The sequence below is a fragment of the Hibiscus syriacus genome, unplaced genomic scaffold (assembly GCF_006381635.1).
Source record: "Hibiscus syriacus cultivar Baekdansim isolate YM2019G1 unplaced genomic scaffold, ASM638163v2 tig00111213_pilon, whole genome shotgun sequence".
In the NCBI taxonomy this organism is placed as follows: domain Eukaryota; kingdom Viridiplantae; phylum Streptophyta; class Magnoliopsida; order Malvales; family Malvaceae; genus Hibiscus; species Hibiscus syriacus.
This window is the reverse complement of record NW_024063022.1, coordinates 5,991,821-6,009,473: the sequence shown is the minus strand read 5'-3', so window position 1 is coordinate 6,009,473 and position 17,653 is coordinate 5,991,821. Positions and strand designations below refer to the sequence as shown.

General features: G+C 35.4%; 1 protein-coding gene across 1 annotated transcript in view; it reads left to right on the top strand.

The window, feature by feature from the left end:
* Nucleotides 1-1,817: 1,817 nt before the first annotated feature.
* LOC120156246 (protein RNA-directed DNA methylation 3-like) overlaps nt 1,818-17,653 on the top strand; it is a 28,631-nt gene continuing 12,795 nt past the window's right edge. The window contains exons 1-2 of the mRNA XM_039167626.1: nt 1,818-1,823; nt 1,865-1,866. Coding sequence (XP_039023557.1) covers nt 1,821-1,823; nt 1,865-1,866 — 5 coding nt within the window. The 5' untranslated portion in view covers nt 1,818-1,820. The remainder of the gene's footprint in view (nt 1,824-1,864; nt 1,867-17,653) is intronic.

The following is a 17,653-nucleotide window of genomic DNA, read 5'->3' as shown; positions in this document are numbered from 1 at the left end:
GTGGACAAGGTGAAAATTGAAGTGATTGAAAAGTTGCCACCACCAACTTCGGTCAAGGGAATAATAAGTTTTCTTGGACATGCTGGATTCTATAGAAGGTTTATCAAAGACTTCTCCAAGATTTCTAAACCCTTGTGCACATTGCTTCAACAAAACTAACCCTTTGTGTTTGACGAATTATGCCTCGACATATTTACTGAGCTGAAACGACAACTGATCTCGGCACCCATTGTAGTCCCTCCCGACTGGACATCACCATTTGAGCTGATGTGTGATGCAAGCGACTATGCTGTAGGAGCTGTTTTAGGGCAACGCCAAGGTAAAATCTTTCATGTTATTTATTACTCTAGCCGCACTTTAAATGAAGCACAATTGAACTACACCACCACTGAGAAAGAATTACTTGCCGTAGTATTTGCTTTTGATAAATTTAGACCTTACCTAATAGGCACTAAAGTTATTGTTCACACTGATCATTCGGCTATAAAATACTTAGTGAACAAAAAGGATGCCAAGCCTAGACTTATTAGGTGGATCTTACTTTTGCAAGAATTTGACTTAGAGGTGGTAGATAGAAAATGAACTGAAAATCAAGTTGCTGATCACTTATCTAGGCTAGAGAACAATTCTGAATGCCATGACACTGTAGATATCCAAGAGGAATTTCCTGATGAGAAAATTTTATATGCCGCGGCAATCCCGTGGTACGCTGACCTTGTTAATTTTCTTGTTAGTGGAATTGTGCCTTTTGATTTGAATAGTCAGGCTAAAAAGAAGTTCAAGCACGATGCAAGGCACTATTTTTGGGATGAGCCATATCTGTTCAAACATTGTGCCGATCAGCTCATTAGACGATGTATACCTGAAGAGGAGCAAAGTGATATTTTGTACCATTGTCATTCGGCCCCAATTTGAGGCCATTTTGGTGGAGCAAGGACTGCTGCTAAGGTCCTGCAATCAGGCTTTTACTGGCCAACTTTGTTTAGAGATTCCCAAGCATTTTACAAAGGATGTGATCGATGCCAACGGACTGGAAATATCTCCAGACGACATGAGATGCCGCTGTAAAATATTTTGGAGATAGAGCTGTTTGATGTGTGGGGCATTGATTTCATGGGACCATTCCCATCTTCTGAAGGAAAATTATATATATTGCTTGATGTGGATTATGTGTCAAAGTGGGTGGAAGCAATAGCAACTTCAAAGAATGACTCCAAGACCGTACTCAAGTTTTTGCACAAGTATATTTTCACTCGGTTTGGAGTACCTCGTGCTATCATCAGTGATGAAGGAACCCATTTTGATAACAAGTTGATTGCCAAGGCATTGTTGAGATATGGAGTTCGACATAAGATTGCCACGGCATATCATCCGCAGACAAATGGCCAAGCTGAGATATATAATCGAGAGATCAAGCAGATTTTAGAGAAAGTGGTGAACCCAAAGCGAAAGGATTGGTCGCCAAAGTTGGATGAAGCACTTTGGGCGTACAGAACATCATTCAAAACTCCTTTGGGGATATCACCCTTCAAGTTAGTGTATGGTAAAGCTTGTCATCTCCCGGTTGAGCTTGAACATAAAGCTTATTGGGCTATCAAGCGATTGAATTTCGATGCTCAACTAGCTGGGGAGCAGAGATTATTAGAACTTAATGAAATGGAAGAGTTTAGAGCACAAGCATATGAGAATGCTCGGATATACAAGGAGAAAACCAAGAAGTGGCATGACCAAAAACTGATGCCACAACATTTTAATGTGGGGCAACAAGTTTTGCTTTACAACTCCAGACTTAAACTCTTTCCTGGGAAGCTAAAATCTCGATGGTCAGGGCCATTTGAGGTGCATTATGTCTATCCCCATGGAGCTGTTAATATCAAGAGAATATACAATGGGAAGATCTTCAAGGTCAATGGCCAGCGTCTGAAAGCCTACAATGGAATTCCACCACCGCACAACAAAGACGTGTTACGGCTGCACGATACTGAAGCGTGCCCAGAGGAGAACCAAAATTCGATGCCTCGGCATTGAATTTGTGTATGTTCATAAATAAAATTTAATATTCAAGTTTTTTTCTTTAGTTTTATTTTATTTTATTTTGTAATTAATTTTTGATCTGATTTGTAGGGACCATATTGCTGCAAACCGTACAAGGAGCGGTTACCAAAGGGAGGAAAGGACAAAGCATTAATTGGAGAGATATTCTTTTGATTTGTTTCTTTTTATTTAATTTAATTTCTGACATTTACTTTTCTCTTTTCACAGTTTTTGTCCCATCATCATCATTGCTTTTTGGCAGTTTTTCCTTCCCCATACACGCACAACCCCCACCCACTAACTTCTCTCTTAACCGTCCTATCACCTCTTTTCCTTCTTAAATTTTTAACTTTTCCTTTTATCTTTCATTATTCATTTTTCTCTTTCATTTTAACTTTTACCTTTTCTCTTTATTTCATTCATCTTCTTTCTTTGTTATTTCTCCATAGCCGAAATACATCCAAGTTTTTAAAGATTTCAAAAGCTTCTTCCTTTTTCATTTTTCTTACTTCAAAAATACTGAAAATGGTGCGCTCAAGACCAGCTCCAACCGACACGACCGCTTGGCAACAGTTTGAGAACGATGAGGCCAAAGCTCGGTTCTAAAACTTCAAGAACCGAAAACTCTTTTTTGAGTTGGGATTTATTTTTATCGAGGAAACTGATGGTGGTTTTGGACCTGATGTTATGGACATCGTGACGCCGCTCAAGTGGCAGAAGTTTGCCCGTCATCCTGGTTCGGTGAACGCTTCATTAGTTAAGGAGTTCTATGCGAACATTTCCAAGCCCAATCAACACTCTATCTTCGTTCGAGGTAAGCAAATCCATTTTACATCCACTGCTATTAATCGTTATTTTCATTTACAGGAGGTAGTAGACGGCCATGCCATGTTCGAAGAGGAAGCTGATAGCAACACATACGATGGGGTCTTGGAGGACTTTTGTTTCGAAAACACTGAGTGGAATGGTCTCCAGACGAGCCGATACTTGGTCAACCGGGAACGTCTTCAGTCGCGCGCAAAGTTATGGAATCACTTTCTCAAGCATAAACTCATGCCCACCTCCCACAACACTACGGTATCACTTTCACGCTTATTGCTTTTACATTCTATAATAGTATCCCGTCCGATTGATGTGGGTCGTATCATTGTTCAGTAAGTTCACGACTGTTTGGGTAAAAAGGTAAGTGCTTTGGTGTTTCCTAATTTAATTACCGTTTTATGTCGTAAGAAAAAGGTTGAGGAAAATGCTTTTGATGAAATTTTACATGGATTATCGGGCATCACTAGGGCTAGACTTCCACTGTTGTTGGGAATTGAAAATCCCAAGTCTAACGACCCTGTTCATGAGCAATCTGCAGGTGCTACAGAATCGAATGCCGAGGCAAGGTTACTTGCTCTCGAGGAAAATGTGACGCAGACTCAAGCTCAAATGCATGCTTTACACGGTGACATCCGTAACTTCTTTGGATATGTGAAGCATAGAGATGCTGTGGTGGAATCATTCTTTCAAGAAATTATTCCCCACGGTCAACGGAATTTCCCTGGTTTCCCAGACGAAATTCTGCCGGCATTCAATGCCGAGGCATCTCCAGAGCCTGAGCACAATGCACCTGATCCTCCTGCTGATGGCCCTACTCCTGATACACACCGTTCCGAAACTCCTGAATATCCATCCACTGTCCCTGTCGAAGAAACACCAGCCCCGTCCCAGCACCCAATCCTTCTCATGCACAACGTAGTGGTCGCCGCACCAAGACCACGACTGGACGCATTGCGCACTATTACTCCACTTCTTTCGAGTCCAGCCCAGCACCTATCCGAAAGCGCACCCGACGAGGAGCTGCTAGCACCTCCAAAGCACCACCACCACGTAAACATTGAGGTACCTCTCTTGCATCCATTTTCATTTAGTTGCATTTCATTGCATAACATATATTTTATAGTTAGTTTAGTTCTCTTTAAAGCATTGAGGACAATGCTTCCCTTAAGTTTGGGGGAGGTATTGTTCTTGGTAGGTCATATGCATGATAGCATTAGCATAGTATTATGCCATGGCATCAGTAAATGGTAGGACAATTAGATGAAATGTTTTGAGGATACCCGATGATGATAATTTTGTTAGGCTAGAATCTGAATGTAAATGACTGTTGAGAATGATATAACTCACTCTAGGGCTTGATGCTTTGTGAAAAATATTTACATGATTTGTATGTTTTCTATACTTAGAAAATTTAGGAAATTTTTATAAAGGAACTTTAGTTAGTCTTGGCATTGAAATATAGTATGGTGTTTAAAAGAAAAATCAAAAACAAACTCCCTTAGAAATGAAACTGTGAATAAATGCTTAAAACATAGCTGTAGAGGGACACTCCTCTTTGCCGTGGCATTTCCTGGAGCTTTCTTTAATAAATAGAAGCCTTGTGCATATGAGTGAATGAAAGAAGTCACGGGATGACTCTACTTAACTAGCTCGGGGATGGAAGGTATGCTCCCTTTCATCTAGAGTGTGGGAGAGTAGGTGTGATGAGCTGACTCCCTTCGTAACAACATAAAAAAAATCAAAGAAAAGGGAGTAAAAATGTGCTTAATGATAAGTAAATGCCTTGACAAAAACTAGGGGACTTGATTAGAAATTGTTTAAATTCGCTAAGTATAGATTGGATACAATCACGCACACACACTACCACAAAGGATTTTGACCTAGGGAAAAGTACTTGAATTCTTGATAAGTCTAGCATGTTGAAGCCTATCGTTCTGAGGGTTGAAATTCAATTTTGTCCTACTGTCTTACTATCGAACTTTGCCATGACATTATGCTTATGTAACTGCTATCCATTGCTTGAGGACAAGCAATAGCTTAAGTTTGGGGGTGTGTTAACTTCCTAAAAAGGCTACTTTTAAAGCCTTTTTCACTTAAGTTATTGTTTGTTTAAAAGCTCATTTTAGTCATTTTAGGATCATGTAGTTGCATATAGTTGTATTTGTGGTGGTTGTGCTATTTTATTTCTTAATGGTGTTGTTTGAGGGAAAGGTGCAGTTTGTCTATGGTGTGCAGGGAATAGCAAGAAAAAGGATTCTTTGGGAAGTAATGTCGCGGCATCACACGTTGCTAAAGCAGATTTAAATGCCTTGGCATTTCTGGCGCAGAAAAAGACAAAAAGATATTTCTGCATATGGACAGCTGGCACTGGACAACTGTCTCTGCACGTGAAAGACTGCTGTAACCGCCTGCCAGAGCTGCCAAAGGATAACCGCCACTTGGAGGATAAGGTTCATGCACAACATGTGATTCTAGGGGTATGAGGGGTATTTTTCACCCAACAAACTCATCATTACCCCTAGATATTTTTTATTATATATGACACCTCATGGGAGAGAGAGACACACACGGACAGAGAGCACACGCATAGAGAGAGAAAAATCACATTTTTATTTTCTCTTTTCCTTTCTTTTTCCTTGGGATATTCCTCCATTGATAAAGCTCCAAGGAGTGGCAAGCTAGGCGCCGGACGGAGCTAGCGAGCTAGGTGGTTCGTAGTGGCCGAGAGGAGACCTCCGGTGGCACGTCGAAGGCTTCTTCTCACTTCCCTGTTTGCTGCTATTTTTATATTATTTTATGGGTTGTTGGAACGAATATTTTCATGACTTTGTGTTTGGATATTTCGAACCCCACCATGAACTAACTTATTTGGTGGTGGTTGGTTGAACGATTGTTTAAACTTTATTTTTTAGGGTATATTTAAGTTTATTTTGGGTTCTTTATTTGCTTTGCTTATGAATGCTTCACCATCTAGGCTTGTAAGAGGTATGGAAATGTCCATCTCTTAGATGAAGGTTAGGTATTCAGAAGAATCCTAAGCTAAAAATACTTGTAAGTATTCGGAAGAAACGCAAGATAAGATCCTCATAAGCAATGGGTTATGGTATTTTCAAGGGGCTTTGAACCGGCCTAGGAATATTATAACTTAATCCCTTAGATCTCGGAAGAGACTAGGATAGGATTTCAACGACTAAAAAGGGTGTCATTATCAATAGGGTAGGCTGTCCAACATCGTTGAGTGAGAGCAGATGCCTTGGCATCCTATTCTGTTAGGTTCTTTTGAACACCTTAGGAAAGCCCTGTCGAGTAAGTAAAGACAAGATAGCTTAAATATACTTGAGAAATAAGTTTAGCAACCTTAGACCAATCCTTACAATTCATTTCATTGGAAGCTTGTCACGTGAGGATTATTTTCTTCTTATTTTATTTATCTTTTTATTTACTATTTTTACCATTTCTCATTGCCTTGACATTTCACCATACTCAATATTAAACATCCATCATTGCCACTGCATTTCCATTTGCTACACCATCACACCATCAATCCGCAGCCACCAGCATACACATATCCATTGCCGTGACATTTGTATATATCAAGACTAACTATACTTAGATAATTTAGTGCGTTGTTTTAGTTAGACCTTCGTAATTTCACCCAATCCCTGTGGAGACGATACTCACTCATCATTATATTACTTGAGCAATTGTGTATACTTGCACATTATTTGCTTATATTTTATAGTACTCACAACACGTGAACAAGTTTATGCATGCGTGAGGTTTTAAATGTTAAATAATTCTAAATGATTATGTTTTGTCTCATGTATGTTGAAAAATATTGTATGATGAACATAATAATTTTTGGTAATGTTTTATAAACTCTAGTTCATCATATTTTTTTTGGTCAAAATTGTTTTTAAAATGTATTTGATATCTCTTTTTAACAATTGATATCGATTTTTCAAGAACTTTGGTTTTGCAAAATTTTGACCTGAAATTTTTCTTAATGTTTATGCATATATTTTTGTTTAAATATTATAAAGTTTTAATGCATAACATTTTCAAAAACTTTATGCATGTGCTCTTAATCTCTATAATCAACATTGCATAATGTTTTATATGTGAATAGGTTAAAAGCATAATCTTTTGAAAAATAAATTTGATAAAAGATACAATGTTTTATTTTAAATGATTGCAAAATTGATTGACATTGCATCTATTTTCGATTATGCTTGTTAGTCATAAAATAGGGATATATATACATGATGCATTTAGATTTTATTGATATGATTATTTTGTGCCTAGTTGCTAGGGATGAGCATGATAATTTGTTATGGCATAGGAGACTAGGACATGCTAGTATGAGTGTTTTGAAACGGTTAATTCAAGGAGACATAGTAAAAGGGTTGCCTAAGCTTAAATTTGATAATGATAAAATCTGTGATGCTTGTGCTAAAGGAAAACAAAAGCGAGTTTCTTTTAAATCCATTAATGATGTATCAACTAGTAGAGTTTTACAATTGATCCATTTAGATCTTTTTGGGCCAACTAGAACTACTAGCTTGGGTGGAAAACAATATGCATTTGTCTTGGTAGATGACTATTCTAGATATACTTGGGTTCTATTTTTAAGTACTAAAGATGAAGCATTAGAACAATTCATCACGTTTTCAAAAGTAATCCAAAATGAAAAAAGGTTACTCTATAACTAGTGTTAGGAGTGATCATGGAACTGAATTTGAAAATCTTGGATTTACTGAATTTTGTAACTCTAACGGTATTAGCCATAATTTTTCAGCACCTAGAACCCCTCAACAAAATGGAGTTGTTGAGAGGAAAAATCAAACTTTAGAAGAAATGGCTAGAACCATGTTTTGTGAAAATAATTTGCCAAAATATTTTTGGGCGGAAGCCACAAATACCGCTTGTTATGTTGTAAATCGAGTAATGATTAGGCCAATTTTAAAGAAAACTCCATATGAAATTTTCAAAAATAAAAAGCCTAACATTAGTTATTTTCATCCTTTTGGATGTAAATGTTTTGTTTTAAACAACGGTAAAGAAAACCTTGGCAAATTTGATGCTAAAAGTGATGAAGGAATTTTTTTGGGTTATTCCTTAAATTCTAAAGCCTATCGTGTATTTAATAAAAGAACTTTAGTTGTAGAAGAGTCTATACATGTTGTTTTCGATGATAATCCCCTTCCGAGGAAGGATTCTTGTGTGAATGATGATATAGGTGTTATAAATACAAATGATGTTAGACATGACGTTGGAGAACCATCATCAAAGGAAGAAATGAAAAATGAGGAAACTCATGATCCTCTTGAGAATCCAACCATTGAAGAAAGGGAAGTATCTTATCCAAGAGAGTACAACTATGTCAAGGATGGTGAAATTATAGGTGATCCATCCAAAGGGGTAACAACCCGATCTTCTCTTAGAAATATTTGTAATTATGTTGCATTTATCTCATGCATAGAGCCTAAGAATATTAAAGAAGCATTAAATGATAAACATTGGATTATGGCTATGCAAGAAGAGTTAAATCAATTTGAGAGAAGTAAAGTATGGACATTAGTTGAAAGGCCTAGTAATAAATCTACTGTAGGTATTAGATGGGTATTTAGGAATAAGCTTGATGAGAGTGGTAATATAGTGAGAAACAAGGCTAGACTTGTTGCTCAAGGGTATACTCAAGAAGAGGGTATATACTATGATGAAACATACGCTCCCGTAGCTAGGATGGAAGCAATTAGAATGTTATTAGCATTTGCATGTTTCAATGAATTTAAATTATATCAAATGGATGTTAAAAGTGCATTTTTAAATGGTTTTATAAAAGAAGAAGTGTATGTGGAACAACCTCCAGGTTTTGAAGATTCAAATTTTTCAGATCATGTTTTAAAATTGAGAAAAGCTCTTTATGGTTTAAAGCAAGCTCCTAGAGCTTGGTATGAACGATTGTCAAATTTTTTTAATTGAAAAGGGTTTTTCAAAAGGGAATGTTGACACTACATTGTTTTTGAAGCATAAAGGTAAAGATTTATTAGTAGTTCAAATTTATGTTGATGATATAATATTTGGTTCTACTAATGATGTTCTTTGCCAAGAATTTTCTAAGCTAATGCAAAGTGAGTTTGAGATGAGCATGATGGGGGAGCTCTCATTTTTCTTGGGACTCCAAATCAAGCAAAGAAAAGAGTGCATCTTCATCAATCAAGCTAAGTACGTCAAAGATATGCTCAAGAAGTTTGGACTGGAAAATGGAAAACCTCATGACACTCCAATGAGCTCTTCAACAAAGCTTGACTTAGATGAAGGAGGTAAATGTGTAGATGTTAAATTATATAGGTTAATGATTGGATCTCTACTTTATCTAACTGCAAGTAGACCAGATATTATGTTTAGTGTTTTCTTATGTTCTAGATTTCAATCAAGTCCTAAGGAATCACATTTACTAGCTGTTAAGAGAATCTTTAGATACCTTAAAGACCTCCTAGTTTAGGACTTTAGTATCCTAGAGACTCTAGCTTTAGCTTGCATGCTTTTTCTGATGCAGATTATGGAGGATGCAAATTAGATAGGAAAAGCACCTCCGGTACTTGCCAATTCATTGGAAATATGCTAATTTCTTGGTTTTCAAAGAAATAAAATTGTGTTGCATTATCTACCACTGAAGCCGAATACATTTCAGCTGGTAGTTTCTGTGCACAAGTTTTATGGATGAAACAACAACTTTTTGATTATGGAATTTAAGTAGGTATCATTCCTATCAAGTGTGACAATACTAGTGCTATTTGTCTCACTAAAAATCCCATCCAACACTCTAGAACTAAGCACATTGAAATAAGACATCACTTCATTAGAGACCATGTCACTAAGGAAGATGTAGTTCTAGAATTTGTTGATACTTTGCACCAATTAGCGGATATCTTTACAAAACCTTTAGACAAGGAACGATTTTGGACACTTAGGAGAGAATTAGGTTTGACCAATCTATCTTCACTGAGTGTTTAAAATAATTTTAGCACTTTTAATAATAAATGAAAAATGCTTATAATAGTAATTTTTTATTGCATTCATTGCTATTAGTTAGGGGGAGTTTATGATTCTTGATGAAAAATTAATTTTATGTTCAAATATCATTTAAAGATTAATTGAATTGTTTGAACATGATTAATTTTCAATATATGAGTTGCCAATACCACTAGAGGAAATTAATTTAGCATTTTGGGTGTTTAAAATCGGATTTTAGCATTTTGGTGCAGAGGGAATCGATCCCCCCTTGAGGGAACCGATTCCCCCCACAGGGGAATCGATACCCCCTGGGGTTCTGGTTAAACACGGGCATAACCCTTATTTTTGTTCAAAACCCTCTATTCTCTTCCTTCCACCGTTTCTCTCCCTCTAAGCACTCAAATCTCCATTTTGCCTCAAATAAACGTTTTTAATCGGAATTCACTTCAAATATCATCCTCTAAACCTATTGGAATTATAAAAAACGTGCAAACTTCATCTAATCTCACTCAAAACCGAAATCATTCAAGGTATTTTTCCAAAACTTTTTTTATCAATTTATGAACATAGAACTAGTTTTAATTAGTTCTAGGTTGAATTTTAGTTCGGGCATTGATTATTTAGTGATTAGAAACTAGATATTACAACTAATTTCATCAAAAACACAAGAATTTTCCAAAATTTTCTAAATTTTCGAAATAAAAAAATTAATTTTCAAATTATTGTGTTTTGATTAAATTATGTTGTTGTTATGAAAACTATACATATATTGTTTCTCAAAACCATATTTTTCAAAAGATTTTCAAAAACTTTGCCCATTAGGATTAATTTAGAGAACCTTGAAATATTGAGGACTCAATTGAGTTTTGGGATTGATTGAATTGCATACATGTGTTTTCTAAATTGCAGGTTATCAATTCTATTCCGATTTCCTAAACCATGTCCAATCCTAAACGTGCTAGGTCATCATCTAGTCATTCACACCGTCAACCAAATCCACCTCCAAATCCTCCTCCTATTCCAATTTCTAATCCTATTCCAATTTCTAATCCTAATCCCATTGATCCTAACTTGACTATCCAAAATTCGTGTTTCAATCATCCTGGTCCTAGAAATCATCATTTTTGGTATTATCAATATTTTGACTCTTACAAAATCCGGGAAGAACGTATTCCTTCTCGTCAAGCTATGTTAGCTATTAATTTTAAATATCTTCCTCTTTTACAAGAGTGGAAATTTGATAAACTCTTTGACCTTGAACCCATCGTTCACCATCAACTTGTTCGTATTTTCTATTCTAATGCCGTTTGTGTTAAAAACCAAACTGAAACCGAAACCATAGTAATTCATTCCTATCTTATAGGACAATTCTTATATATTGACTCAGCTTACATAGGCAATACATTCGGGTTAGATAATGATGGTATTTCAAATGAAAAACAGGTTTTAGGATCTCGTTATAAAAGAAGGGATAGTGCAAGTGTCTTAGACCTTCATGAATGTTTTCTTCATCTAATGATTTCTTGGTGGTTTCGACCATCCGGAGGTCTTTATTCTACTCTTAGAGCCTTAGATCTTTGGTGGTTACATTGTTTCAAAAACAATATTAAAATTAACCTACCTCAGATTATTTTTGCTGAAATTGTTGAAACCGTAAATCTTGTTCCTAACAAGAAACTCTGTTCATCTCTTGTTTACGGTTGCATTTTGAGTAATCTGTTTTCCAAAGCTTGGCTTAGAGTTGGTCTAGATGCCGTTTTCCCCCTTAAGAAACAAATTAACCTTCTTTCCTTAATGAGAGCGGGATGGATTAAGGATAAGGAAACCGGTGAATGAGTTCGATCTTCTGCAAATACTCCGGGAGCTAGTTCTTCACAGGCTCCACCTGAAGCTGACGAAGATCTCGAGCTTGAGCAAATAATGCGAGACATCGATGAAGCCGAAGATGAGCCTGAGCAGCCCGAGGAGCAAGCACAACAAACACATCAAATGCCTCCATATTTTCAAACCTTTATAGAGATATTCGATTTTCGATATGCTACCATGGATTCACGCTTTACTTCTATAGAGTCCCATTTATCCACAATGGGAGCTCAACAATTAGAAATTCTTCGGGAGATGCGTACAAACAATGGAGCAACCAACGCGCGTATTAATGACCTCACTAACGAAATGGCCGCTATGCGAGCTCGTTTTCCTCCTCCTGATCCTGATATGTGATTCTATGTTTTGCTTTGAACTCCAAACTTATTGTTTTAACATTTTGAATATTTTGGAATATTTGAATTTGTGGATTGATTGACTTTGAATTTGTTTTTTTGAATGGTTAGAAATTATCTATTTGGTGTGATTAAATTTATTCATTATTGCATCATTTACTTCATGATTAGATAAATGACCAATTTTGTCATTTCACATTAATTATGAATATTGATTATGAAACTAATGGCTAACGTTTCTCTTGCTTGTGATCTTAGCAGCTTATATTATATATAATCAATTGGCTAAATGATTTCAAAACCTTGTTTAAATTCTTTAAAATGTCTTTTTGATTTAACAAAAAGGGGGAGAAGTGTTAAATGTGTTTTTAAATGATAAATGGGAGAAGTGATTAAAGTAAGGGGGAGTAATTTCAAAATCTTAAAATTACTAAAATGTTTTGTTATATCAAAAAGGGGGATATTGTTGAAAACATTTTGATATTTCGATATAACAAATTAAGTTAAATGAATTTTAAGATTTTCCAAATGATTTTCTAAGTATATTCGATAGAATTATTTGAATATCAAAACATTACTCCAAATCTTTCAAAGATCATTTTTAATCCTTACTCAAAGTGTAAAATTAAGTTTTAAACTTAAAACAATTTCAAAATAATTTTACAAAGTATTTCGAATCATTTCAAAGCCAAAAATTCCAGATTGCTCAGAGGGAACCGATTCCCCCCCAAGGGGGTACCGATTCCCCCCTGAATGGTTTGGCTCCGAGAATTCCAGTATGCTCGGAGGGAACCGATTCCCCCCTTGTATAACGGTCGAAATATTTGAATTTTACACTTAGGGAACCGATTCCCCATAGGGGGTACCGATTCCCCCCACGCTCCAAACTGTTTTATTAATTATTTTCACACTAAAATGGCTATATTATTTTCTCTAATTATCCCCAACATTCAGAAGTGATTCAAGGTGTATTTAAGCAAGCTTAGAAGCCATTGATCAATAACAAGAAACATCAAGCAATTAGAATCAAGAGAGAATCAAAGAGAAAGCATCAAACCTCAAGTTTGAGCATTTCAAGCCTATTTTTCATTCAATATTCATTTTGCTTTCAAGAACACTTATTGTGCTCAATTGTATTTATTCTTGAGTGTTCTTTCTTTGTTCTAGAATTGTGCAAACATATTTGCCTTGTGAGGTTTTTCTTGTAAGTTTGCAAATTTGTATTTCTCTTTGAGAAAAGAGTGTTCTCAAGAATTGGGGTATATTATTGAGGGAGTTGTAAGGTTATCTCTTTGGCCTCAAAAGAAAGAACAAATTAGTGAATTTGTTGGAAAATCCTTAGTGTGGATAGCTAAGGTAGTGGACGTAGACTTTGGTTGATAAAGTCGAACCACTCTAAATCGATGTGCAATTTCTTTCAATTTTCTGCAAAAGCTTCCACAAAATTTTTTATTGCCAATTCACCCCCCTCTTGGCCGATTCAGTCAATCGATTAACCTAACACATTCCCTCACATGCAAACAAGAAAAATATCAGAAAAATATCAAGAAACACTAAAGAAGACAGAGGGGATATAAGGGGGAGAAAAGAGCAAAAGGGGATCTTTTTTTCGGTTGAGAGCAAAAAATAAAGAGCTTAGTAACAAAATAAAAAAACGATCTTTTTCTCTTGAACGATCAAACACATCAATAACGAAACCAAAAATTCCTCCCTTTTATGAGTGAACAACCAACCAATAAAAAAATAACCCCACAAAGAAAAATCTTACCTCCGTCGCTTGGAATCGAAACTCCATCGAGTCGAAGGTAAAACCTTCATCTCTAGTCTTGGTCAAGTGGTTTTAGCATTTTTAGGGGACCCTTTTCAGGAGGGTTTAAGCTTTAGGGGGTTTTGAGTTTTAAAGAAATGGGTTTAAAGCATCTCGGCTCCTCGTCGGAGCCCATAGGTAGTAGGAGGCCGTGGTGGCCGCTTGTTTTCGTTGAGACGAGATAATGAGAGGTGAACAGTAGAGAGAACGACATCGGGGAATAGAGAAAGGGAGAGAGTTCTTTTGGGCTTTCTCTTTAGTAAAGAAAGGGGGGATGCAAATGGGGGCTAGGGTATATTTTTACCCGAAATGCCATAAATATATCACTGCCAAAATGACAGTGTTTTGGGGTTAGAGTAACCCATGTTCGAGGGAGAGGTGTAAACCACGTGAAGAATCCATCGATTTTTGAATCGTTACATTTTAATCCTTAGGCTAGGTTCCTCGAAGTTTTTGATCGCAACCTCTAAGTTTATATGACTTTTATTTTAGTTCTTAGGCTTAGTCAATTTAAGTTTTTACTTGTTTATACATTTGACATGCTATTTTAGAAAATTTTATTTTAATCCCACACATGTTTAAGGATTTATTTCAATTTTAGTGCCTGAAATATGATTATTTATGCTTAATGACCTATTTTTGTCTAGTTTATGGTTTTAACATTATATTTGCCTATCCTTTCATTTTGGTCACTATGTTATTTTCTTTTTCCATGCATGTATATGTATTCATTTATGCCATATTTTATTTCCTACATGATTGGTGGGTTTCTTTCTGGATGTTAGCCATTTGTTTGTTCGTTTAAAGCCTTGTGTGTTTAATATATACATATACATTCGTGTATTTATTATGCCACATGTCACGTATTTTTTTTTGTAGCAATATGCATGTAAGTATATATATGTAAAAGGTTTTATGTTTCATTGAGTGGGCTTCACGTGAGCACATTTTTAAATCATATATATATTTTAAATATAATCTAACTTTTGTTGTTAATCTCTCGTTTACGTATATATATTAAATGTACATACGATAAGTTTTGTTTTTTTATTCTTCAAATTATTAAACGAGCTAGTATTAGGGGCATTAGTATATATTATTTTTAATTTTTTAAAATACACATTATTTTTAGCCAAATTCAAATCATTGTTGCATGATATGTATAATACACTCGTAAGAATCACTTGACTCGACCCAAATAATTGGATTAAGGGTAATGCCCCTTTATTGTAGGTTTGTTGTGAAGTGATTGTCTTAACGTATAAGAAAATTATTTCCGATAATTTTAAAATAAAAGTGTATCCCGTCAAGTGAAACCCTAAAATTTGATCATACGTAAAATTTGGGAACAAGAGAATAAGAAATGTTCGTCTATCTAAATTCTTCGTGAAAAGATTGTTAGAATTTATAAAAGATTTGATCTCGACGTCTTTAAATAATCAAATATCATTCTTCTTTTTAATAGGATTGATAATCTTTAATTTAATTTACTTTATTTTATTATCATTCATGCATTTAAATTAATCATGAATTTTATAATGGAATTGAAATATTTCTTTATTTCGATTGGAGCGAGAATTGATTGCTTTAAGACAATGAGAGATATTTTCTTCTCGATAGGAAATAATTAAATATTATCGTTTTTTGTCATAAAATTCAAACAATATTATTTGAAGGGATCTTAAATTAAATTAAATTAAATTCAAACTTGTAAGATTCTTTGCAAAGACAACTAATTAATTGACTATGTACCAATTTAGGACGTTGTGGGGGTGCTAATCATTCCTCACGCGCAATTGACTCCTTAATTCAATTTTAGGTACGCATACCTTAAAATGTTATTTTAATAATTTTTAAATTAAATTTTATCAAAATGACAAAACATTTTGGGAGCTCAATCACACCCTAATCAAAGATTGGTGGCAACTCCTCAAAATATGTTTTATTTTGATTTTTAAAAAGAAAACACCATATTAATCGAGACAATATATATTTTTTAAATCACAATTAATTAAAAAATTTTTTTTTTAAAGAAACTGTTTCGACAACTTGGCGACTCCGCTGGAGACATTGTTTTAGAGAGCCAGACCATTAGTCAATTAATTAATTATCTTTGCAATGAAAATTACAAGTTCATTCTAATTTAGTTTTTGATCCCTTGTTTGGTTTAAATAAACTTTTTGTTTGCAATTTGATTAACCACTAAATAGTTGGACTGGTTTGTTTGTTAATTGTTTTCAGATTAAATGTGTCTTAAATGGAATTGAGAAATGAGATTTGTGTGTTGTGTGATTGTATGTTATTTTTGTTTTTCCTCACACACCGTGCACTTACATTATCATAACATGAGCTAAAACCCTACTCCATCCTATTTAAGTAGGAGTGAGAAACTGCTTCCTCGTGTGGTTTTCACCTCCGTATGGGATAGTGGATCACTCATAGGGCTCGCGCCTTATGGTCCTCATGATGGGTTTTATCTCCGTATGAATATAAGAAAGTGTGTTCCTGGAATTGAACTCGATCCGAAAGCATGTGATGGGTCAAAATTGAGGGTTTTGCAGCCTAAGGGGGCACCGACAATGACAGTTTGAGAACCTTTTACTTTAGAGCCGAACTCATCATATAGTGAACCTAGAACCCAAACCTAGGTAGAGCCTAACCCCAAACATTAAAAATCCTATTAAGATAGTATACAAGGAAAAACTCTTTTGAGTCTTTTAATTTTTGTATTATAATTTTGCTTTTCGAATAAATGTATGAGAACTAGAGACATGTGGCTAGGTTTATTTTTCCGAATAAGCATGCGAACTAGATGGCATGAGGTTAGGATTTTTTTTTTGTTAAAAAAAGCATTAGGGTAGAAATCATGTTTGGGTAGGATCTGCTAAAGCATGATTGGGTAGTCAGCATGTGAGGGTAGGTTTTATTGACAAATTATATTATGCCCGATTGACTTCTTTACGATTACTGACTACTTTTCTTTTGCCTTTTTTACCTTTTTTGTTTTTTTTGCATTGCATTATTCATTCCATGGTGTGATCCATGATCGATGCCCATATAGAATGTTAGTAATATGAACGAAGAGTCCAAAAAGAGCTAGAATACAATACAGATGTTCTAAGATCGCCCGAGAAATCACAAATTACCAATGGAGATAACTTACAGCCTAGGTACGGGTCAGATTTGATTGGTTACACCCACATCAACGTCTGTGAAAACGATTTGAGTGGGCTGAATGAGGTATGGGGAAGATGGGAAGCAGCAGTCAATAAGCAGTCGTTCTACCAGTTCTATGGAGACATCTCCTATCTCCTAGACGTCCCGATTGATCGAAATTTCTTTAGAGCTCTTACGTAGTTCTGTAATCCAGCTTACAATTGCTTTACTTTTCGCCTTCCATAGTGGAGTATAATGCCTTGATTTATTGTTCGAGATTCCAAGTGGACATGGTGTACACTAAACCCCAAACACTCAATCTTTAAAAAATAAACTACTTTTAATTAATGGGATGAGTGAAGAACGGCCCGTAAGAAGCATCAAGAAGAAATGAGATAGTGAATGCATTACTTGGATTGCTCTCATAAATGTAATTGATCGTTTTCCCGATAAGAGAAAGAAGATAGACCTGTTTTCTCTGGGTATTTATGGGCTAGTCATATTCCCGAAAATCTTAGGGCATGTTGATTTGTCAGTGGTTGATTTGTTTGAAAGATTGAACATGCATGTGGATCACGTTCCAACTATTTTGGTC